The sequence below is a fragment of the Stylophora pistillata genome, chromosome 4 (genome assembly GCF_964205215.1).
Source record: "Stylophora pistillata chromosome 4, jaStyPist1.2, whole genome shotgun sequence".
NCBI lineage: Eukaryota > Metazoa > Cnidaria > Anthozoa > Scleractinia > Pocilloporidae > Stylophora > Stylophora pistillata.
The window spans coordinates 13332863-13357924 of NC_142522.1; the positions used below are offsets into that span (position 1 = coordinate 13332863).

The 25062-nt window shown below is 40.0% G+C and overlaps 2 protein-coding genes across 3 annotated transcripts; both read left to right on the top strand.

Annotated features, from left to right (window-relative positions):
• Positions 1–663: 663 nt before the first annotated feature.
• Positions 664–9025, top strand: LOC148732532 (uncharacterized). Of its 2 annotated transcripts, XM_088759276.1 has the most exons (11): positions 664–942; positions 1297–1506; positions 2338–2449; positions 3132–3313; positions 3511–4509; positions 4810–5082; positions 5434–5829; positions 6201–6470; positions 6731–6994; positions 7116–7172; positions 7636–9025. In XM_088759276.1, exons 1-11 carry the CDS (start codon positions 855–857, stop codon positions 7716–7718), a joined length of 2934 nt encoding a protein of 977 aa, XP_088615402.1. In that variant the 5' UTR covers positions 664–854; the 3' UTR covers positions 7719–9025. The 2 variants fall into 2 exon arrangements, with proteins under 2 accessions (XP_088615402.1, XP_088615403.1); XM_088759277.1 differs by lacking the exon at positions 4810–5082.
• A 115-nt stretch (positions 9026–9140) lies between these two features.
• Positions 9141–24306, top strand: LOC148732533 (uncharacterized). Its single transcript, XM_088757855.1, has 13 exons — positions 9141–9337; positions 10953–11024; positions 11564–11773; positions 12567–12678; positions 13066–13247; positions 13443–14270; positions 14453–14725; positions 15193–15633; positions 16281–16550; positions 16835–17101; positions 17224–17280; positions 17824–17909; positions 22688–24306. Exons 1-13 carry the CDS (start codon positions 9235–9237, stop codon positions 23351–23353), a joined length of 3567 nt encoding a protein of 1188 aa, XP_088613981.1. The 5' UTR covers positions 9141–9234; the 3' UTR covers positions 23354–24306.
• The last annotated feature ends 756 nt before the right edge of the window (positions 24307–25062 follow it).

The window sequence follows — 25062 nt, forward strand, 5'->3', positions numbered from 1 at the left end:
ACAAGTACCACTTCTTTCCTTTTTTCATTTTTATTTCTTTTTATTTGTTAGCTATTTAGTAACCCGCAGAGATGCGTTTTTTCTGCTGAGTTTATAGGGTTATTCAGGAATCACACTACACCTGCAAATAAACTAATAATTAATTAAGTGTTTAATTAAAGATAACGTAAACGTCTAAATGTAATTTTGTTTTACGAAGGAAATAGTAGATAGGCGGAGATAAACTAATCATGCAGATAAAAGAAGAATTAACGCAGGACAGTATATATTTTTTATATTTAAAAAAAAAAATTAACAGTTACAAAAAGACATTCAACAGCACAATAGCGGTGATTTAATTGGTATCGTCACCTGTCATACGCGCTAAAGGGAGCCTATCTTCCGTGATTCGAGCGCTTTTTTTGTTTGTCTTCCAAACAAGGCAAGTGTAATTAGCTTTTTCATTTTACAGTTTACGGTTTTGAACCTCACCTTTGATTACAAGCACTGATGACATGTGCAAAAGTATCACTTTACAAATTTTAGTGTTATGCGGTTTACAAAAGATAAACATGATTTAGAAACTTCGGTGGGAATTATTCGATTACTTTTTAACAAGGTAAGAAAACAAAAGTTAAAACATTGGAAATTCAAAAAGTTCTTCTAGAGCATTACGATGTATGCGGTTGTTTCATACAATCGAGAGCAACAAATAGGGCTCTCTGGGACTTCTGAAAAGGTGACCGTGACCCCTTTTTGTCGGAGGTAAGGTACAGAAACTAGAGGAAAAGATTTAAAAAAGCGATTTTGTAAAACAGGTTTGCTAAGTAGAAGTGAGACTGACATTTGTGAAACGTATATTCATTAAGTTTCCAATGAAAGTAGGCGGCGAACACGGATTGATAAGACAACGGCGAGTAACGTCAACTTTTGGCAGCATCGAAAGAGGACCTTGCAGACACAGTAAGTATCATAGTTCCTGACTCAAAATGAACGTGTAACATGGTATTGTAACATAACATGGTGTTTCAGCGGACGGGAAACAGCAGAAATTAAACTTCTTTCCGTTTGCTGTCAGCCGCTTGTGCGTTCAAGCGAAAAATGTGCATTAAACCATGGAAAAATTGAATGATCTTTCAGCTGGGTCGGTTTTAAGGTATATGGGAGAAGAGGGTAAAAATCAGAATTTATTTTCGGGTGGATAAACGCACCATTTTTCAGAAAGTTTCGTAAATGCTGCGACATGGTTTAAAGAAAGCGAAAGTTTATTGCTCGAGCACAAAGGTTTCACTTCGTTTTTTCACATTTCCTCTTCAGTGACGCATGGCGTGTACTTGGAGAGATGGGACAGAATCGACTATAAACGCGTCAAATTTCTACTAGCCGATCCGCGTTATCCATACCTGCCAAGTTTTGCGACATGTGTCAAAAAATTTGAACAGCCTTCAAAGTGGGGAGATTTCTTTGGCTCTCGTTTAAGGACATACTTTGTTCCTCTGCAAACAGGATACCACTATTTCTATCTTTGTAAGAAACTTCTGCTTTTAAAATAGCTTAATCAAAGAGAAGACTTATCATAGCTGAAACTGAAAGCCAAAATGGAAAGTGTAAAGGAACCCGTATACTCTGTTGAGCTTATTGGCCAGTAGTTAAGACATGACATTTATGAGTTCGTTTAAGTACAGAGGAAGAAGATATCTATCATAAAAGTCACAAGCTAGTAGTTGTTTAGCAGCTTTCAATAATTCTCTGAACAATCCACTAGGCAGGCACATGTACTCGTGAGGCCTTCAAACTGTCAGAAATCGTCTTCTCCGGCGCAAGTATCTATCCAAAGGCATAATCACTTCCATTACGTTCTCATGGTTTTTAAATGCCTACATATATAACTGCATCGTAATTCTTGAACTTTCCGAAGAAATGACAACGATCGTCATTACGCTTCTACATAATCATTAAATTTTAAGAACTTTCAAACCCTTATCCTGGTGGGAAGAAAGGCACTGGGTAATCCTAGCTGCACGTCAAATGACCTGTCAACCCTTTGTTGATGGTGTTTGTTCGTGAAGAGAAAGAAATTTAGGACGAGTTTCATAGAGTATTTGATCCGTTAGTTTCCTATTCAACGTTTGAAATCGTCGAAAGGGCAAAATTTTATTTTCGCCAGTGAACAGTGTGCTTTGTTGGCTTACGAAACAAAAAGGTCCTGGAGAAAATTTCCTAAATTATCGGAAGTTAAGTCCATTCGAAGCTATATTAAATGCTTATATGTCTATATAGCAACTTGTAAATTGCAAAGAAGCTAAACCATTGCCAATTGCTTGAAAGCAAGTACATACTCAACCTTATATACTTTAGCATCAAATGCTGGAAGCGAACTCTACCTCAGCCCAAACGAAAAGCCAGAGATGAAGTCAAAGATTAACGCAATAGATGGCGGATTTGCTACTTATCAGTATGAATTCAATAGGTGAGGTAAACTAATGCGTTCAAACGTATTGGAAACATTTTTAGCCGTGTTGTATAAGTTTTTTGATGGTCAAATCCTAACATGAGTTATTTAAAGTAACACTTTAGCGTTAGTGCCTTAAAAAGGTTTTCAAGCCAGAGTAAAAAGTACTTCAGACAAAATCGGATTGTCTGTAGGAAACAAAGCCAGAAATGTATCAACCAACCAAAGCCACAAATATTTGAAACTAAGATTGTATGCACTGTTTGTCCTCACTCCCATCTCTCCACTAATAATTTGACCTTTATAAAAACATTGAAGCATGTTTACGAAGGTTTCAACTCACGTTGGGGAAGGAAGGAAGAAGGAAATACAAGAAATCGTAGTCCTCTAGCATAAAGTAACGAATGACCATTGTCCTTCGCTTTGAAGTTGATGTCAAGGTTTACCTGCATTTTACTAAATGTCCGCCGGAGTAAATCTCTAAAAAAAAAAAAATAGAAAGGGGGGGAGGTATTTTAACGATTGTATGACTGAGAAGACCGAAAAGAGAAAGTCTTGGATATGTTTGTCAATTTTCATTAAAGTCGCTTAACTGTAGATATTGCCAGTGCATGGAGCTTTTGTCATTAGCACCATCATAGTATTGTCACAACTTGTTTTTGGAAAAAACTGAGTGCGATCAATTAAATTAAAATTCCAGGTTTGTCAATCAAGAGTCTCTTCCAGTTTATCTAACGAAAGGTAGATATTATTACATGGAGGCTGTATTCAAAGATGATCATCAAAGCGATCACCTGGAAGTGGCTTTAAAGACACCGGACGGAACCTTTTACAAAGTGATTCCTTCAACGTTCCTATGGACCACATTGCCTCCACCACCTGGTAGGTAGACTGCACTTTTCGTTACATTGGAAATTAATACACAATTACGATTGAAAGCTGTGCGTGAGCCAAAGGAAAGGGAAAATACTCACAGGTGGGCCAGTAAAAAAGTTTTAAAGAGCGTGTTTTGTTTTCTTTTTTACTGAGTAGCTTTTAACCGATGTGCTTTCTTAGCTTTTGTCTATTTTAATTTCTAGCTCGAAACTTTACTAGTATAGCCCTTTTACTCAGAGTGGCCGCGCGAGCCGGTGCCAGAGCTGGTCTTACATTTGGAGAGAATTGGGCAAGGAAGAGCGGGAGAAAAGCTGGCGCTAAGGCTGGTGCCGTTACTGGTGAGGAAGCAGGAGCATCAGCGGGAGCTCGAGCAGGTGCAAAAGCAGCGATAAAAATGACGGTAGAGACACTAGAAAAAACATTGAATAGACTTCACGGAAATGACCGACATGATTTTAAGATTCTTGTCAAGAATGCAACGGTGGTTTCTGTTAGTGGCCCCGGAATGAAAGGTGCTGCAGGAGGAGCTGGCTCTGCTGCAGCAGCTGCAGCGTCAGGAGCAGCTGGGGTTGCTGGAGGGTTAGGGACAGGAAGAGGCGCAGCGATGGGGGAAATTGGAGGAGCTGGAGGAGCTGGAGGAGCTGGAGGAGCTGGAGGAGCTGGAGAAGCTGGAGGAGCCGGAGGAGCTGGAGGAGCTGGAGAAGCTGGAGGAGCTGGAGGAGGTGAAGGAACTGGAGGAGCTGGAGGAACTGGAGGAGGTGGAGGAGCTGAAGGAGCTGAAGGAGCTGAAGGAGCTGCAGGAGTCGGAGGAGCCGGAGGAGGTGGTGGTGGAGCTGGAGCAGGTAGAGGAGCCGGAGGCAGTGTCACAGCTACTGAGGGTGGTGGCAATACAAATGGTACAAATGGAGGAGCAACATCAGGGACAGGAGGAGGCGGAAGTATTACTGGATCCGCACCAACAAGTAGTGGTGTAACTCTTACAAGTGAAGGGATGGCAGGCGGAGTCGCGGGAGTTCCTCAGGTTACATCAGGAGCAAACTCCACGAGCAGTGGCGTTGCTGCAGGTGTTGGTGAAGTAGAAATAAACGGTAGGACGTTTTTTCCTGATAGGCCGTTGATCGTGATTCCGAGACCAGGAGAGGATCCACAGGAACTTGCAAATTCAAAGACGATGCTTTGGAAAGCAGGTGGTGCCACAGCTAGTAAGTAATTTATAGTGTTAAGTACATTTGTATCATATAGAATGATTAAAAAGTATTATAAAATGATACAAGCCACTTTAGAATATTTCTGTTTTCGTTTATTGCCCATGTCTGAGGGTCACTATTAAGTATTCATAACCGTTTACTTCTTTATTTGTAATTAAATTTTTGCAATTGAGGCAATAAAAATAGCTTTTCACAATTTCACTTTTGTGAGTGCAGCCCAATATAAGGAAATTTGTGAAGTTGTTTTCCGGCTTCAGTAAGGTTGTCGCATATAAAATGAATTTATTTTGGCAGTTGTGGCAGGTGCAATGTACACTTTCCATGCCTGGGACATTCCATACACACAAGAAGACACCAACTTGAATTACTGCTGGCGATCAATAGATGGCAACCTATACATGAACCAATTCTGCCAGGCATTTACTGCTCGCGTGCCTGCTATGTATAGCAAAGCCACCGAAAAAAACTTTAGTGTATCTTTTGAGTCCGTCTGTCGACCTAATCATTTCGTGCGACAGAAGAACTACCATTACCACCTGGAAAAGAGAGACGGATCCGAGCTCTTTGGTAAGATGATGAGCACGATTTAAATGAGATCTTTCTTTTTTGGCGCCTTTTTAAAATTTTTAATCTATATCCTTACTAAACTTACGGGAACTCGGTAAGAGATATAGTAGACGGTTAAGGGCAAATGGCAATAAAATTGCACAAACGAAGGAAAGGCTTCTGATAGTGCAATTTTTACCGTTTTCTTCCTCAACTCCTTTCACTGAGAGAGTGATGTATCCCGCTTTCTGGATCAAAGAGCTACAATTCAAGATTTTATTTCGGCGAACCATGTATATTAAATTCCAAAAAAAAAATGTATATATGTATTTTGGCGCTTATAAATGTTGCCGTTATCTTTGTTTTTATTAGACAAAGACAGCTCCTTTTACATCTTCTCGGTGATGAGATATGAGAGAAATCTTCTTTTCAACGCCATGCATAAAGATTGGTACATATGCCAAGAACTAGAAAAAAAAGAAGGCCGTGAGATGGTTCTAGACTTTTACAAGGGTGAACCCGATGTTCTTCAACGCTGTTCCTTCTCAGTTTATCCTGTCCCGCTTGACGGCGACAAGTTTATGAACTGTCAAAACGTCCTTGGCCCAGTGAAACATCGTGCAATCAATGGACAACCACTTCCCCACCCTCCACATTTGATTCCCTATCCTTCACCGCTGCCACCTGCCCTGCCTTTATGTTTGCCAGTTTGCCAGAAACAAACATTTCCTTCCTCAGTTGAGGTTACCAGAGTTCCTCACAACGCACGTATGTCTCTTATCACTTCTATTTCCACACCAAGCCAGTCCTATTTTGTGCACAGATCCGGCTGGTATATGCTCCTAAAAAAGGATTCCGTCTAAGGGTAGTGCCCCTCAAAACTTATGAGAAGCTTCGAAACACATTCTTTTTCATTCGTGTGAGTGGATGGCGCTCCGTTAGCAGATAACAGTCCTAGAGAGAAGTCAGAATTGATTACAATTTCTCCATCTTCACCTCAGATATATCTCCGACTAACAGAACCAAATGGCACAGTAACAAGATTAAACAGCAAAGTTATTTACACATGATCCTGCATCATTCTTTACAGGGCTTTAAATCGAGTTATGGGTTATTATTACGTTCTATTTTTGTTTCAGCTATGTGTGTTGCCTTGAACTTCATTAATGACTTCGGTGCTCCATTTCAATTGTACTCTCCACTTAAACACGACGGATATCTTGTCAATGGGTCAGAGTTTAAACTCAGGTTCATCGTAGACCGCCCCAAGTTGCATAGCTACGTAAAATTCAGTGCCAAGGATCCATCAGGTGAAAGCAGCCTTTTCTTGAATGGAGAACCCAGTATCTCGGAGCGAGTGGTAGCTGGCTGTCCAAACTTTCGAAGGATCTCAGTCAAACCTCAACAAGGTGATTTCAGTGCTAGTGAAATGAAAGAAGTTAATTTTAAACTAGATTTTCCAAGGGCTTATCTATTAATTATGACACTACCTGCTTCACTTTAAATACTTTCTCACCAGAAAGAACGCCATATGAGTATCTTATAATAAATATTGACCGGTTCAATTTGATAGAATGAATTTTTAAGCTTTAAGCTAAAACTGGAATAAATTCGACATTGAATTTCCTGTTATTTATTTCTTTGCACCTTGTAAACCTTTCTTTGTTAGTTACAGGACCTTCTCAAGGAAAAACACCCTCACCATCGGTTACTTCTCAAGCGCCGCAAGAGGAATCTGGAAGTCTGTCACCTCAGAGACCATTATCACTTCTCCCATCTCAGCATGCACCATCCCATGCACCTTTCCCTCCAAGTTCTTCTACTTCTCATCCTGTGTCACATCCAGTATCAAATTCTGCCAATGCTCCTACTATTTCAACAGCCTCAACTCCTCCTCTCTATGGTCCAGCGTTGCCAGTGCAGCGAAAAGCGGGTAGGAATCTTCGGGCATTTTTTAAAATGCATCCTGCCAACTTAGCTTTCTCAGCCCCTCTAATTTCCCACCAAAGTCTCAGCATCATTTCGCTAACTAAAACTTCCTTTTATTTTTACAGATAATGGATCCGTTCACTATCATTTTCACTTTTATCCGACAAAGACGTTTCCAAATGGTAAAAAAATTAATTTGCCTGAAAAATAAGTGTTTCAGTGTACTAGATGCCTTCTACGATGGTTAGGAGACATCTTTTGATTTATCGCTGTAATTCTATTTCAAGTTCTTTTCCCCAGTGGTGGTACATTTCCACAAAATCCGGCGAAAATAAAGATTAAAATGACAAAATAAGTCGTAAAAGACTACGGAGAATGATTCAATTCAACGTAGAAAACGCTCCAAACATTGGTGCCTAGATACATGCTGAACGATGAGAAGGTATTTTCCAATGCAAATCAATGCGCATTGGGAATTAAGCAACCTGGGTGCTTTCAATAAAAAATTTATTCAGTCAATAATTCCCTATTATTTTCTTTGCAGGGAAAGATGACCTTATTGTCTGATTCAAATTGTTTAAATGTAACTTTAATGCAACGACTGTCTGCGGAAGTTTTGCTTACAAACAAATACATTTCTTACAGGTTGTCCAAGCAGATGTTCCGATTCGGTCCTATGCCCTTCTCACTCCTGTCCCTTACAGTGCTGTAAGCAAGAGTTTGACTAATATATTGACGATCAACTCAGGAAATAACCATTCTATCTGATTTGATCAATTCATCAATGGCATATACTTGATTGCCGGCAGCCGACCTGCAAGGAAGCTCTAAACGTAATTCAGATTTGTTCTGTTAAAATGGGAAAGATCAATGACTAATACTTAGAGACTCGTACCTCTCTCCGCCTACATATTCAGAATTTCAAGGTTCAGGTAGGTCGAGAAGCCTTGAACATATTTGCGTGGCCTGCAAGCGTATGTCAAGAAGTCAACGACTTACAGAGAATCTATTAGAGGAGCCAGCCTTTCTTACTTCAGTTCCATCTTAGAGGAATTATCCTAAATAAAGAAATGCAAAATGTTAGTTTGGAAGTGCTTTCTTCAAGATTGCTGCCTTGCAAAATTTAGCGAGAGTTTCGTGAGACCACCGAGGTATAACCATTGAAATACATTAAAAAAAGAATGCCATTCCGGATTCACCCGAACGCTAAATTAAAAATCGCTCCATGTAATGCCTTAGATAGTAAAGTACCAGTTGAGAGAAAGCATGACAGGTATCGCTGACATGGCTATTTCTCCTCCACTGCTATATCCATAGGGAACACTTGTTGGGGCTATGCAACAGTTCAACTTGTAGCTGATTTCATTAAATAGCTAGCACAGCAGAATAATTTTAACTTTCACTCTATCGTCAATGGCCAGCCGTTTCCATGGACATGTTTTAGATTTTTCCTCAATTGATGAGTGTCCTATTGCTTCTTATCATGTATATAAGTACCCAACTGGACGGGTGGTCACCATTGACGTTACCTAGTTTCAATGGTGTGTTGTGCTAATTTGAAGGAACATAAGAAATGTCAATCTAGTAATGTGTTCTCTTGGAACAGCAAATGCGAGAACACTTCCTTGAAATTGATAAATAATTGATATTAATAAAGATTTCAAACAAAATTCCTAATGAGGAAACAATGACAAGTATAACTCTGAAAATCGTGCTGCATCAAAATTTTAGATTTGGACGCTCTGATTGGTCAGAATTTAACAGGTTAATGTACGCCCCGCATTTTGAAGATCAAACAAGTTTGATTCACTTGAGAGACAGTTGCCAAGTTTCATTTTTGTTATTCAATAAAATTTCACTGCACGAACGCTTAAATTTGACTAGTTACCAATTCACTTGAGTGGCATTACAGGTCGTGCTTAGTGATACGGTAGTTGAAATGCCAGAAGTTTTGTCTTTCCATTCTTTGTTCTCTGATGACTTGATAAAATGAGAGATGGCTTTTACCAGTTCTGACCCCGTCGCAAACGAAATAGTAATAATGATAACAATAATAAAAAAACACTCACTCTTACATTTGATGTATCCAATAATTTTAGAAAAGAAACAAGACTGATGAAAAATAGTTCGCGAGTTACGTGACCCTTTGTTCGCATGCAGGTGCCGGGAGAAACTGATTAAGTCTGTAGAAAGTGCTATAGAATCGTTACATCTTATGTTTATCCTGCCATCTGAAACCTGGGCATGAAGCTTTCATCGATAATTGTTTATGCTGAACTGTACGCTTTGTTAATGGTGTCATTTTCAAAGGGTGATAAAAACGTAAAAAAAACTAGAGATTCAGCAGGTAAGCGCATCTGTTGTCATCAACGAAATCTTAGAATCCAGATACTGTTCTGTAAATATCTGTACCTTTCAAGAGAAGGAAGTGAAACGTGTTTTCCAATTTAAAGACACCTATGGACATAGAATGAAATGTTTTCAAGTGTACTTTGCTGCAGAATCGTTTGAAATATGAGGAACCTCCTGAGGCGTGCTCTCAAGTGCCGTGCCATAACGCAGTTAGAGCTGACTGAATTTAATCGCACAAGAGAGTGTATGTGAGATCATGACCATGGTAAATCGAGCTTATTTTCCCAGAACAAAGGGGTTACGAAACTGTGGTGCTGCGTCGGTGGGCAGTATTTCAAGATAATTTGGTTTTATCAATTGAGCTGACGATGTGAAATGGCCACCGTGTAACGATTATAAAGCTGAAGTTTCGAGCGTTAGCGCCTCGTAAGGGCGAATGGCTAACGACTAAAGGTTGTGGAGAGGGGCTAACGCTGATTATCAACTCAACTGATGAAATGAAATTACTTAATTAACTATAATTGACAAAGAGATTGGCCAGATTGCCCGCAATTGTTTATGTATTCTTTTGCACCTGTTTGATTTTAATCGTTTTGGAAGAATTTCCTATAAACATCATTCTTAAGATCATAGCTCTTAGCGGTTGAATTGTCATCATCCAGAAATGTCAAATTCTCGGCAAACTTCGCAACTGTGTTTACTTCATTAGATTCTTCTGTTTGGTCAACAAATTTAAAATGAAATTTGTAAACCTAGGCTTACTTTAGGTTGGAGTGCTAAGAGTCAAGATAATAATAAATAATAAAAGAGAAGCGTTAACTTGAACAAAAAGATATGTTGATCTGAAGGAATTATCGACCGTACTCTACAGGCCGTTTTTTAATATGGTTAACTGAGCGCTAGCACTTAAACTTTGTCGGTCCTGGCAAGCATCATTTCACAACAGCGAAAAAAAGCCAAAGTGTGATCTCAACCATTGTTTTTGTTTTGAGATTCCAAAGAGTAAACTGACTAAAGCCCAACTCCAAATATTGCTTATCAGGCCTGGCCGCTCATTTTTTATGTAACAGACTCATGAGGTGGCTGCACCCTAATACATCAATTCAAACCGAGGCGCGTAGCTGATTATTCAGCAGCTGTTTGTTAACAGCACAATTTGGTTCTCACCATTTAATTTCAATTCTGAGAAGTCGTGCGCTTGCAGCCAGGGTTTATTTTGGTTGTTTTCACTGAAAACGGTGGCATGCGAAGTCGAATTTTTGGCACAATATTAAAACCAATTTTCAACAAAGTAAATTATACTTTAAAAATTCAATTACGCAATAAGTTGTAAAATTTGCGTATACTTGTAAATGTTGGATATGGTGGTTCCTGGAGCATATGTCTTCATCAAAGTGCAGATTTTTTTCTTTTCTTTCTTTGTCGTTACTGAGGACGGAGTCCACATTATTTCTACGCATACCTAAGTACTTGGAAAACCGGAAAATCGAGTTTTTGTTGCTAGAGACGGAAATTCGTTTTTCCTTCATTTCAGTCATTGTAAAAAAAAGTTAAAAAAATTTGAGTTTTTGTTTGAATTCAGACATCGCATCTTTTTCTTTCAATGATAGTTGACGACGGACTGGTGAGACGAAGGCGCACATATAGATTTGGAAGTACGAGCGAAGGACCTTGCGCTAACAGTGAGTAACATCGCACAGTCTGTTCTCAAAAATCTCTATTGCTAAACAACATGGATCGAAATGAAATAGAATATATCTTTTTTTTTCATGCATAACAAAGGCGAATTCATTGAGCTGTTTGGGGTGCTTGTATTTTCAACAAAAAGGCCGCTCTATACTGATTTTTTGACGATATGATTGATGTTATTTTGACCAATCAGAATTTGAACAAACTTCCGTCATTTCGCAATAAATGCAATGTAATAGACAAATTATTCCATAGAGATTGTGGTGTAACGCTTCCTTTTGTTCTAACTTGTTTATTTCATGCTTTTGCAACTTCATGATAAATATCTACCTGACATTTCCACATGCCAGTGTTACTTTTAGAGAAAATGCTGCATGTTACTGGCCAATAAATAGATCGAAAATGAAACCAAAATGCATTAGATTTGAAAAAACTCTATCTTTGAATAACAAACTGCTCATTATATGTTACAGACAGCTGAACAGGGCTGCACCCTCCCTTAATGAATTGAGCAATTTTTCATTTATTGCAGTGACCCACGGCGTGTACTTAGAGAGATGGGACAGAATAGATTACAAACGTGTCAAATTTCTGTTGGATGATCCGCGATTCCCAAACCTGCCAAGTTTATCAATATGTCTTCCAACATTTGAACAGCCTTCTAAGTGGGGAGACTTCTTTGGGACCCGTTTGAGAACGTATTTTGTTCCCCTCCAAACAGGAAACCACTATTTCTATCTTTGTAAGAAGTTGACACTTGTTCTCATAATCTGTAAATCTAAGGCATGTCCTAAGTATTATGTGGCGTAATCTCACTCAGTTCATTTGTCATGCGCGAGTAGCACGCGCACATTAACAACATGGCTGCTTTCATTCTGGACGGAGCTTACAGATTAGGTAAACTGTCATTTCATCGTAAATAATCGATTTGGGAGCACCATATGATTGGCATTATCTACTCCTAACCGCTACACGAAAAACAGATACTAAAAGAAAGAACTGTGATTAATAGGAGCTGAATCATTTGCATATCTTAATGACGTGGAACCCTGCCTATGGAGCTAGAGAGGAGAAAGAGAGTTATCGTTTTAAAGATGGGTCAGCTTGATACGAACGAAAGATATGACATACTGAAAGATATGACTCTAGCTGTTGCAGATAATCGTAGTTTTTGCTGTATGATTAAGACATTTTTTTTTACGGCTGATCATGTTTCGAAGGTTTCGTAAGTAAGTAGGTAAAGAGCACTTGGGGAAAACAGACCTGTGGGACGAAAACAAGCTCGGTAACCTCATTTTAGAGCTATTTTAGGAGTCCTATACATGGCAATCAATTATGCTGAGTTGGAACCCTATACAGGGAATCAACCAACAAACAAACCAAATATAGAGACAAAAAGCATCTGATCATCTCTTACACCTTAACAGATTCTTTGAAGTAACTTATCCGCACTCTTGCCGCGACTTCCGAACGATTCTTAGTAGGCGTTTCATTAGACGATGATTTTTTTTCAAATTTGTCTTCCACTTTTGTAGCATCCGATGCTGGAAGCAGACTATACCTCAGCCCAAACGAAACGCCAAACATGAAGGCACAGGTTAATGCAATATCTGGTGGCTTTGCCACTTATCAGTACGAGTACAATCGGTAAGAGTGATTAAAAATTACAAAGTTTTGAATATTACCTCAAAGCTATGCAGTTAAGTCATGGCTTTTTCCCTTATGCCATATGATGTAATTCTTTTCCGAACATTTTTTTCTGTTTTTCTTCCTTGTTGAATGAAATTTGATTGTCACTTGCCTAGCTGACCAATGAATTTCGATACGTATCGTTCCAAAAGTTTAAGAAAGTAAGTAGGAGAAATGCATGAACTGTTTGACGTTCTTTGGAGTTCAATGCTGTTGAAGTTTTTTCCACCAGAAAGCAATTAGTTATCGTCCAGCACGGTTACCAAAGTGTACAGTTAAAGATCCGTTCCACGTAATGACGGATAGTTTGATTAATGTAAGGTTATTTTGTCATATCTACTGCAGGTTCATTGATCAAAAATCTCAACCAGTCTATCTAGTTAAGGGAAAGTATTATTACATGGAGGCTATATTCAAAGACGATCATCAAAACGATCACTTAGAAGTTGGATTGAGGACTCCAGATGGAACATTTTACAGAGTGATTCCATCGAAGTTCCTTTGGACGACATTACCTCCAAAACCAGGTTAGTCGATTATTGTTGATTTTTTTTTATCTTAAATGCTTGTAATGGTAATTTTCTAGCGTCCTTTATATGTACAGTTAAGGATAATTCCACGACGTCACGTTACTTCAATGCTAATATTTTCCAGAATATTTTCAAAACGCTTACGCGTTCGAGGGTGCGTATACTACACACGTTCCTTTCATTGTTTCTTAGCGCAGAATGCTACTTATCAAGGAATTTTACTTAAAGTGGCTGCACGGGCTGGTGCAAGAGCCGGTTCATCATTTGGAGCGAAATGGGCGAGAAAGAGTGGTGCAAAAGCTGGTGCAAAGGCTGGTGCGATAGCAGGAATGAAGGCTGGAGCATCAGCAGGGGCTCGTGCAGGTGTACAGGGTGCAATAAAAATAGTAACAAAAACTCTGGAGGATGCATTTAACTCTCTTCATGGTAATGACGGACACAATTTTAAAATTGTTATCAAAAATGACAGTGTTGTTTCTGTAACTGGTCCGGGAATGGAAAGTGCCCCTGGGGGAGCAAGCACAGCTGAAGCTGCTGCAGCATCAGGAGCCACTGGAAGTAGTGGAGGCGGTGGTGTTTCTGGGACCCCTGGAATCGCTGGAACAGCTGGGACAGCCGGCACTTCTGGCACAGCCGAGACTGGTGGAGTTCCTGGAGCTGGAGGTGGAAATGGAGAAGGAGGTGGAGCCACTGAAGGTGCTGGAGTTATAAGTGGGAGTATCGCAGGCGGAGGTTTAGCAGGTGGAACTATGACAGGTGGTAGTGCTGGTGTTGCTGGTGGAGCGACTGCTGGTACTGCAGTACCAATTGGTGGAGTTGGCAGTTCTTCACAGGTTACCTCAGCCTCGAGCTCAGCAAGTGGGAGCAGTGTAGCTGCTGGGGCTGGTGAAGAAGAAATAGACAGTTATGCACTGTCGCCTGAAAGGCCATTAACTATTATTCCAAGACCAGGGGAAGATCCCCAAGCCCTCGCTACATCACAGGCCATGCTCTGGCCAAAAGTGGGGGGTGCAACTGGGCGTAAGTATCCGATTCTAAGATGTAATTTTCTTTTCAGTCATTCTTTGCGCACTGTATTTTACTTGCGCCACGTCTAACTGTTTATTCTATACCACCTAAACTGTATCAGTAATGAACCTCATGTTCCTAACTAAATTCAAAGTTTAGGAGTGAGACTTACTAAAGATCTTAATTTATTTCAGTTGTAGCAAATGCAATATATACATTCCACTCATGGGGGCTACCACACAGACAAGAGGAAACCTACTTGAATAACTGTTGGCGGTCAGTTAATGGGGTGCTCTACATGAAGTCATTTTGCCAAGCTTTTATTGCTCGAGTACCTGCACTCTATGCCAAGGCAACCTTAAAAAACTACAGCGTATCGTTTGAGTCTGTGTGTAGACCTGGCCATTTCCTAAGACAAAAAAACTATCATTATCTTCTGGAAAAGAGAGATGGAACGGAGCTCTTTGGTGAGATGATAAGTACGATTTATCGAATTCATTCACGCTATTTCTCGAACTCACTTTCCATTTCCTGATTTCCTTTAAACAATGACGAGACGGGTTCTTCATATTTGGACGAGCATACGTTATAATCTTTATTAGTAGATTCGGAACTTTGGTATGGTCAACGGCAAGAATTGTATCTTAGTTCGCCTACTTCTTTTAATTGTTACAGAAGTTTAGAAATCCAGATGCAACTATGCTCACGTTAATGCACGAGTTTCTTTGAATACAGTTGGACGGTTTTCATACAATGGGGCAACTTTTGAGAGAATTGTTTGGGTGAGTGTGAAAATGGAATGTGTATCTCCCAGACGCGATAACCCAAGTTTTCTGACCCGGCGTTAAGAAACACTGCATCTTGGTGGAATACTCTAACATCTAGACACATTAAAGAAAGATTTCTCTTGACTTGCAGCTTTCGTTCATTTCAGATAAAGACAGCTCCTTTTACATCTACTCGGTGATGAAGTATCATCGGAATCTACTTTTCAACGCTATGCACCAAGACTGGTATATATGCGAAGAGAGTGGTGGAAAAGAAGGGGAACTCGCAATGGTTCTCGACTTTTACAAAGGTGAAACGGATGTTCTACAGCGTTGCTCCTTTGCAGTCTACCCGCTAGCATTAAACGGTAACAAGTTCATGAACTGCAAAGACGTCCTCGGCCCAATAAAGCACCCAGAAATTAATGGACAACCACTGCCCCACCTACCTCATTTACTTTCACGTTTTCCACCGCCGCCTCCTCTCCTGCCTGTATGTTTGCCAGTATGCCCAGTACAAACAGTAGGAGGAGCTTCAGCAGAGGGAGGAACAACTGCTCTGACTTTTCCTTCCTCAGCTGGAGTTTCAAGTGTCCACGAAAGTGCACGTACGTCTTTCCCCTTTATTCAGTGTAAAATATGGTTTAATTCTAATGTGTCATCATAACCAAATCTGAGCTGCTTCACATTTCCTCCTGGATTGGCACTAACTGCATCAGACAAACTAATGGCCACTGGTTTTAGATATCCCTTGCCACAGAAAGTGGGTCAAGTATTTACGTTCGAGCATTGAAACGCCTATTCCAGAGTATGAGTCAATGCAATTTCATTCTGTGCCAAACCATTTCAGTTTGTTTGCAAAGTTGATAAATATGCGCAATCTAAACGTGTAACAGTTTTCGAAATATTTTTCTAAATCAGTTTATATGTCAGTGGGTATCGATAAAACGACTTATGAACCCCGCAGGGAGTTTGAGTGGCAAGAAAAGAGTCCAAAAGCTGCTCGCTGTGTTTCAACCTGTTGAACGAATGAACTCCTCAAAGTCCCTCTCGCTCGAATGACAATAGAACCATAGGCCTCTTTTTGAAATATTAATTTGATAGGATGGAGCTTTGCATCTTAGACGTTTGGTAAAAGTAGCCTAAAAGCTTAGAATTGTGTGTCGTATAAAAGATAAAGCAAAAAAATGTCGATCGATTAATTCACTGAGATAAAATCCTGTCAGCATTGCATTATCTCTTTCCTTTTTTTCAGCGATGTGCGTTGCACTGGTCTTCATCAACCACTTTTACGGTCCATTCAAACTTTATTCTCCTCTTAAAAAGGATGGATATTACGTCAATGAGTCAGAATTTCAACTAAAATTCATTGTGGACCGACCCGAGCTGCATGGCCTGGTGGAATTCAGTGCCCGTGACCCAGCAGGCAAAAGCAACCTTCTTTTAAACGGAAAATCAAGCATTCTGGAACCAGTCGTGCGAGGTTGTCCTACTTTTCGGAAAGTTTCAGTGGCATCCCAACAAGGTGATGTAAAGTGTTGAAAAGTTAACAATCTTCTATACTCGCCAATCATTTGATAAAATGAAAACAGATAAAGTTGTTCAGTTGTTCTTTGGTGTTGGTGTGTTACAGGGAAATGATCTTGATGGAAAGACTTTCTTCGAAATTTGATTTTACAGTGTGTGCAAAGCTTCCCCAATAGGAAATCTGCTCCTAAACGATCTACAAGCCACGAGAGATTATCCACTTATAGAGAGCATACCAGCCGCTTAAACAGGCATCTCAAATGATTAAAAGATTTATTTTAGGTATTTTTCAGGCAAATACATCAAGTAATTCACAAGCTCCGCCAGTGGGATCTGGAACTCTCTCTCCTCAAAAACCAGTACCGTCCCAGCCATCTCAATATGGACCCCCAACGCCACATTTGCCTCCAACTCCATCACCTTTTCCCTTGCCTCCTGCTCCTCCCACTTCTCAAACTACATCGGCATATGAACCGTCGGTTGCTCCTCCTCCGGTACCAGCTTCAGCTCCTCCATCTTTGGGGTCAGAATCGCCATCCCACCATAAAGGTGTTGTAACATACGATCGAAGACAACAATTCATTGAGCTACTTATATTTTTTAACCTATCCAATTCATGGATGATACCAATATCCTTTTCATGCTGATTTGTCTCTTTTTTTGGTTTACAGATAATGGATCCCTTCACTATCATTTCCATTATCATCATTTGAGGGCTCCTTTGAATGGTAATAAAAATCATCAGTGTTCCTATACAGAGAAGTTTACGTTATATAGATTTTTTGTTTCATTAAGAATAGTTATAAGATCATAATTGAATAATCATGGAGCACCCTAAGTTGTTATTAGCCTCAGAGAAGAAAAAGGTAAGAGTGTTCTTCGTGGAAAAGATTGAGGGACAGTGAATTAAACACTCATACGTAGAAAAATATTTTACTTAAAGCTGACGATTCAATCATCACTTGCAATTGCATTATACTCTGAGACTTTAAAAATGCACGTAATTTAATGAGACAATTTCCAGCATCGCTATGTGCGATAATATTTATCTACTATATAAATTACTTACAAAAAGACGGGGAGTGAAGCTTCTGATATTTAAGTGGTTTTTCGTATCAGTAACTATACTTTTTCATGCTCTGTAATTCACTCCTCTTTTACTTTATTTTTGACAGCTTTGTTTATTAATTTGGAGAGTGACCTTGCCGTTATTTTTCAGGCTGATTTGAATTTAATGGTGGTTTCATCGTTGGCAAAATTATATTTTGCAGGTTGTCCAAGTGGATGTTTTGACTTGGTCCCATGTCCTCCTCAATCTTGTCCGTTACACTGTTGTAAGCGAGACTTAAACGAATACGTCGATGACGACGAACTTATACAATAACAAGACTGCTCCTCTAAATCGAAAAACAAATGATGGAATGAGAACGCAGCTATGAGCTCCCTTCTCTATTGATTCCCCGTTTAACCCTCCTCCTTGCCCTCTCTTATCAAAAGTTGTAAAAGGGTTGTGTTATTATCGTTCGCGCCAAATGTGGGCTATTGTTTACATAAACTGGTAAGTCAACTATTTGACTTTCTTTAAAAGTCATAGAAAACCATACTTAACGAGAGTTACTTGCCTCCAACTGTACTGACCTATTGTTTCTCAAACTTTTAATAACCAAACAGACGGTAGCTATTCTTTGAAAGTGAAGAAATAAATAAAGTTAGCTTTATTTTGGAACTTCAAAAGGAAAACAAAACTATTCAAATTATCTATAACTTTAATTCAAAACATTCAATCGGAAAAAAAACCATAATTAAGACACAAAGAAGAAATATTACAACCATTATATTATTCTGTTGTCAAGGTCGCTCTTATGAAGAGAACTCGTATGATTTACATGTTTATTAAAAGAGTAAGTCAGTTCAAGAAGTAACCCATAGAAAACATTTTTTGCAAGATTATCAGGATATTTTGCATTCCGTTCGCCGGCCTGTAAACGCCACAGATATCGTTTCGTTTAGCTTCGCAAGAAAATCGAGCTAAGCAGCTCAGTAAAAGGAATGATTATCCTCTACAATTATTTCATCCACTAGTCGACCATCAGAGCTTCATAGGTGTCTCCATGCGCCTTATATTCATGTGCAGGTTCATTTGGCCCGTGATAATGGTAATGATAATGAATTCGATGATTGCCACCTGATTGAAAGATATAAAAGAAGAACGGATGTAGCTTACAATCATTTTTCCAAGTATGACTGCTGATTAAGCGTGATTTTCAATTCACCAATTATACATCCACAAGATCTCAAATGGGGTGAAAAGTAAGTCTATAGGGTCTTGGTAAGTCTCATAGGTATTAATATCTTCGTTATTAAAATCATATGGAAATTGATTTCGAATTCTAGCCTCCGCCCATAAGAAAGCTCTGATTACCCACGGGCTTGTCGTGTTCTTTAATGAATCCGCACCTTTAGTTAAAGCCTAAAAAGTCTGGCAATCAAAATTAATTAGAATTCCATCGATATACCCAAACAAGCATACTTACTGATGTACGTACCTTCCTGGGATGTGGCGCCGAGAATATTTGGTGCATTAGGAGGAGAGGCCCAAGCTGTTAGTAATGGGACACATAACCTCAGGGGAAGGAAGTGCGCCAGGTATGACGGGATTGGCAGGAGCTGCTGTAGAGGCACCTTATGATGAAAAGTGCAAGTATCCATTAACAGGTTATAAGTTATTGGAACCATATTCCTTTCCCATCTTCTTATAAGGGCTGTGGAAGAAAGTTACCCACCTGGATCACTTCTCACTTAGCTAAAATTTACTCCTGTGATGGATCGGGCTTTGGCTAAAGTGTTGTCAGGATCTGGGCCTCTGAACTAGATGGTGGATAAGGTGGTCAATATTTTTTACGGATCGTTTCCATCTCAAGTTTTTGTTTATTTCCTTAAAATTGCGTTAAAACAATACCCGGTTAATTCTCAAAGAGTAACCAAATCAAATATGCAGCCAAGAAGAAAAAGCTTAATATCTTTCAAAACGACCTCGATACTTCTCTTAGTTTATAACTGAACTACATTCAGCATATCAAGATTCATATTTTGGCAAAATTAGAATAAAAAATTATTCATGTAGGTGCAGAGCCACCTAAAGGACTCTGAATTTTAAGTCTCGTACTAGGCATACTGAGCACTTGTTCGCCAAAATTACGCCTGCAGTGTAAGCTAAACTTTTCTCTTAAAAACAAAATTGAAAACACTCGAGAAGACGGCCACAATTTGCTGATGTCTTCGAGTGTTTCACTTCCGCATTAAAATGGAAGCGAGTGGATGGTCGATTCTTACTTACCTGCCTGGGATATTGTCATTGTTTGAGGCGGAGGACGTAGAGCCGCAGGCGGAGAGATAGGACCTGATGGCGATGGCGCGGGAGGGGTTGCTACTGAAACCAGAGAAGACGAGGGAGCAACCCCTGAAGCACCTTGTGAAAAAGGAGGCGCCGCTGATGGTGGTTGTGGTGCTGGCATTGGCATTGAGGGTGCTTGAGGTGAAACACCAGGAAAGTGATGATGATGGTGGAAGAGATAAAATGAAGACGGAAGTAGAGTGTGGAAAAGTGAAACAGAGAGAGAAAGGATTGTTGCTAAGTATAGCATTGATGCAAAGGGTTGTTTCTGTTTGGTAATAATGATAATGAAATAATATATTATTGTTAGACCGTACAACGATCCATAACATCACTATTTGACTGAAGTATTTTCTACGTCGCCATATCTGGGTGTACTTCACCTCCCTAAACAGTATGACAAAGCATGTAAAAGAATGAAAACCAAATATTTTCTGGCCAATTTTTCAATATCACCCAATATAAATTGCTCTTACATTATTCTTTTTTACAAGAACTCGCTAAAATTATTCTTTCTTCTTCTTCTGCTTCTCATACCTTGCTCTGTCGTCACAAATACGTCCTTGGACTGGGGACAACCAGCGACCACTGGCTCTGATAAGCTCGAGTGTTCATTAAGAAGAATTTTTCGTTTCCCTGAAAGATCTTCGGCGTAGAATGTAACGTGACTATGCAGTTCAGGTCGATTTATTATCAGTTTTAATTTAAAGGCAGCTCCAGTGACGAGATATCCCTCGTGTTTGAGAGACGAGAAAAGTTTAAATGGAGAGCCAACTTTGTTAATGAAGTTTACTGCAACACACGTCTCTAAAAGAAAAAGACACAAGTACTTTATCATATTCCTTCCTTTAAACTCTGCTATAAAAGTATGAGATTGTCCAACTTAACTGTCTCATAACGTTAAGCGATAAGGAAAACACGCCTCGGATTAGCGAAGACGAATTCACAAGAGACTCCAATCCCAGCGTCTTCCCATAACCACTTCATCGTAGATTAAAACTATCGCCGGCCTATCAATAATTGTAAAAGTGTTAAACACCTACTCGGGAGATAAGATGGTCCATGTGATACTTCAGGTGGTGAAGGAATAATCGGTGTTAAAGGTCCGACGCTTGTTTCCTGCTCAATCAATCCACCCCCAGTTCCTGCAGGACATACCGGTATACAAGATGGAAGAGCAGGGGAGTTGGATGTTGCTAGTGGAATTAAGTGCGGAGGATGAGGCAATGGTTGACCACTTATGGATGGAGTTTGCACTGGCCCTATTGTGTTCTTGCACCACCTCAATATATTTTCATTTTGAGCGATGGGGTGAAATAGAAATGTGCAGCGAGCGAGGACGTCTGGATTTCCGTCATAAAAGTCCAGCAGTATATCACCGTTCTTGTGAATAGAAATCTTTTCCCTGGGATCCTGACATATATACCAGTCCTTATGGAATGAACTCAGCAGAAAATTCCTTGTATACTTCATAACAGAAAAGAGAGTGAATGAACTGTCTTTATCTGTTGGGTAATGTTGTCACAAGCATAGTGAGGGATGAGAAGTGCAAAAAAATATTCATTCAAATAATAATATTAATTCCTCTTTAAAAGGTCCATCTGAATTTTGATTAGTCTTTCATCTTGTTGAGGTGAACACTTCAAAATAAAAAATCCTTTATCCTATTACCCAGTAAGATCATTAATCAAGAGAAAGCTTTCTACTTATGATAATGACTAAATTTTTCTCGTATAGAAGCTTCCGAACTTGAATCCATATGGGCATTTTATTTAGAAAACTGGAAGGTCTTTTAGGTCTTTCTTTGAAGTTCCCACAGAATATTGCGTTTCTGTTGATATGATGCCTTACGCTTGACAAGAAAATAAAATTGGTTTCAATGTTGCAAAATTCCTCACCAAATAGTTCTGATCCATCTCTTTCCTGAAGAATAAATCGGTAATTTTTCTGCCTCATAAAATATCCCGGCCGACAAACTGACTCAAACGATACAGTGGTATTTCTTTCTTTAGCTTGCTTGTACAACCCAGGAATATGAGCTCTAAAGACATGGCAGAAGCGATCTAAATTTACATTGCCATTGATTGATCGCCAGCAGAAATTAAGGGTCCCATTCTCCTGCGTATATGGAGTGAAGTAAGAGTGGACACTGTATAATCCTCTATCTACAACTGGAAGCGAAACGTGGTTACAAAAAGTTGCAAAGATTTATGTTTAGATACAATTTCAGTTCTAATCTGCAAAACCAGTATTTCTCTAGACCCGCGTAAACGCTCGTGAGAATTTGAGGGCAAATAGAAAATGTTCGCCCACCGTTGCTTAATAATGAAGAGATATATCGTCCTTCAAATCTCGAAGAAGTCTCAATGGTAATCCTTCTTAGGATGCTCTTAGGAGCATCGCCTCATTACTTACAAAAAGAAAGGAAATAAACATTGATGGTGGGCCTCACTAAGAAAGGATTTTATTGGAAGACATGTTACACAAAGCACAGACTAGAAATAAGTGCATTGTACTTCACCCGATTTTCACCTTTTATCCGAGGTATCAATATGTATTTGTCAGTGATTATGTTCCCCCGCTAGTTATTGGCTCTTGAATTTTCAGGATGTCAGGGAATGTCAGTAATTATTGACTTACTTTTGGCTGCAGCTCCTACTCTCCAAACTAACGCTCGAGCAATGGTCTGTGGATCTTCTCCTGCTTTTGGTATGTAAGTGACTACACGCTGTGTTGAATAGCCTTCTCCCCCACTCGTCGCTTCACCGGTTGAACCCACACCAACAATGCCCCCAGCCCCTTCACCACCAGTTGCAACACTACCCCCAGCACCAGTTCCAACACCTCCTGCAACAGCAGCTCCACCAACAGCTTCACTACTAGCACCAGCACCAGTTCCAATACCGGTTCCAGCGGCAACTCCACCTCCTGCTCCACTAATGGAACCTCCCCCTCCCTCTACTCCTGTGCCTCCGCCAATAACTTCACCTCCACCTCCACCCGCAACCCCACCTCCAGCAACTCCAGAAATTCCCGGTGCACCAACACCACCAATGGTACCAGAAGTACCAGTTGTGCCTGCTGCACCAGCTGTTCCAGATGCACCAGCTGAAGCGGTTCCAATCCCTCCTCCAAAACCACTAGCACCACCACCACCACCGGCACCGGCATCACCGCCAGCGCCACCACCACCGCCACCGCCACCGCCACCCCCACCGCCTCCACCCCCACCACCTCCACCGCCTCCACCCCCACCACCTGCTCCTCCTGCACCCCCTCCCGCACCAATACCTGTACCTGCCCCTCCAGTTGTGGTGGCACTCATTCCATCCATTCCTGGTCCTGTAACGGCCATGACGCTCCCATTCTTTATGATTATGTTAAATTTGTGCAAAGTGTCTCCATGAAGAAAATTTAGAGAATCTTCCAGCGTTTTCTTAATTGTTTTGATGGCAGCTTCCTCGCCTGCTTTAGCTCCAGACGATGACCCAGCTCTCACTCCTGCCATCGCACCAGCTTTAGCTCCTGCTTTTGCCCCACTTTTACTCGCCAATTTTGCCCCAAATGATAAACCAGCTGCTGCTCCGGCGCGCGCTGCTGTTTTTATTATAACTGCTAGAGCAGTAGCGTTTTCTGCTAAAAAGGTGAGTGTCAAGTGTGAGTGTCTGAAATGAAAAACACTAACAGCGGAGAATGTCATTGCGGCGTTTAGTGATAGAGCCGTCAAATGTTCTTTGAATAATATTTTTAACTCTTGTGGATGCAACTGGAATGATTGAAAAATTATAGACATAAAATATGTTTTAAATTGATAAAATTATGTGTTGTATTGTAACTCACGCATACGTGCACATCCAATTTAGCTTCTGTAAATTTAAATATAGAAAAGGAGACGCCTCATTCGTGATTTAAAATAAGGGATGTGCTGAACCTCTCTTGTGTTGGACGGGTCCTCAAGATTATAAAGGTTTTTTTCAATGGAAATTGAAATCTTGAATTTGTTGCTTATGTTTAATAAATTTCTCAGCATCTCAGATTTCAAGATTAAAAAAGTAAAAGACCAATAAAAAAATAAATAATTAAATAAAAGAAAAGGAAAAAGGAAAAAAAGAATAAAAGACATGTTTCATTACCATAATTGAAGGAGCAAATATGGCAATATTATGCTGCTTAGAGAATTCACTTGTGGCAAAGGGAAACCTTGTGATACTAATTTTCTTGCTAATTAACAAAAACACGGAGGCTAAAATTGACCAAAAAGGCACCAGGCTTGTTAATGTCGAAAATTCACGCAGTTTGTAAAGGATGCCCAAACTGTGTATCAAGATGATAAGGAGAGCACCTACTGTTGATTCTCCACAGGTACTCACCGGTAGTTGATTTCGCTTTTGTCCATAAAAACATGGAGGGTATTACTTTGTAAAATGATCCGTCGGGTGTCTTTAATCCAACTTCCAGGTGATCCTTCTGATGATCGTCCTTGAAAATAACCTCCATGTAGTAATATTTTCCTTTGATCAAACGAATCGGCAGGGACTTTTGATTGAGGAACCTACCGTTCAAGAGAGTTGGAATTAAAACGATTACACATTTCTGACAATCACCACGTCTTTCGGGTATTTTTCAGTGACCGGAAACGATGGATGTTCAAAGCGAGTCTAAACAACCGAGATGACCTGCGGTGTTGAATCACTTACTCTGCATTCCCAGCGTGTTTATATTATGTTATTTCCTTCTTTGTTGTTCGCTTTTAAAATTTGTTTTCATCGCTGGTTAGTTACGTCATTCCTTACGTGCACCCCTTCTTAATTAAAATCCTATTTCCGCCCTTAGAATGGATCAATTAATTAAAAGTCATGTTGTCGTTCGATCAGTCAGTGGATCAGACAGACAGTCAGTCAGGCAGTGATCTAGTGATTTGCTTGCTCAGTCAGTCAGTCAGTCAATCAGTCAGTCAGACAGTCAGACAGTCAGACAGTCAGACAGTCAGACAGTCAGACTCAGACAGTCAGACAGTCAGACAGTCAGACAGTCAGACTGTCAGACATTCAGACAGTCAGACAGTCAGACAGCCAGTCAATCGTATGGTCGGTCGGTCCACTTTTCATCGATTCAT

What these genes read in the sequence shown, in the direction of transcription:
- LOC148732533 (XM_088757855.1), top strand. Translation starts at nt 9,235, where the DNA reads ATGAAGCTTTCATCGATAATTGTTTATGCTGAACTGTACGCTTTGTTA. An exon ending in AGTGGGGGGTGCAACTGGGC is followed by an intron (nt 14,271 to 14,452) that starts GTAAGTATCCGA and finishes AATTTATTTCAG; the next exon opens with TTGTAGCAAATGCAATATAT. An exon ending in AGCGAGACTTAAACGAATAC is followed by an intron (nt 17,910 to 22,687) that starts GTCGATGACGAC and finishes TGTGTTGAATAG; the next exon opens with CCTTCTCCCCCACTCGTCGC.
- LOC148732532 (XM_088759276.1), top strand. Translation starts at nt 855, where the DNA reads ATGAAAGTAGGCGGCGAACACGGATTGATAAGACAACGGCGAGTAACG. An exon ending in CACATTGCCTCCACCACCTG is followed by an intron (nt 3,314 to 3,510) that starts GTAGGTAGACTG and finishes TTTAATTTCTAG; the next exon opens with CTCGAAACTTTACTAGTATA. An exon ending in GCCAGTGCAGCGAAAAGCGG is followed by an intron (nt 6,995 to 7,115) that starts GTAGGAATCTTC and finishes TTATTTTTACAG; the next exon opens with ATAATGGATCCGTTCACTAT.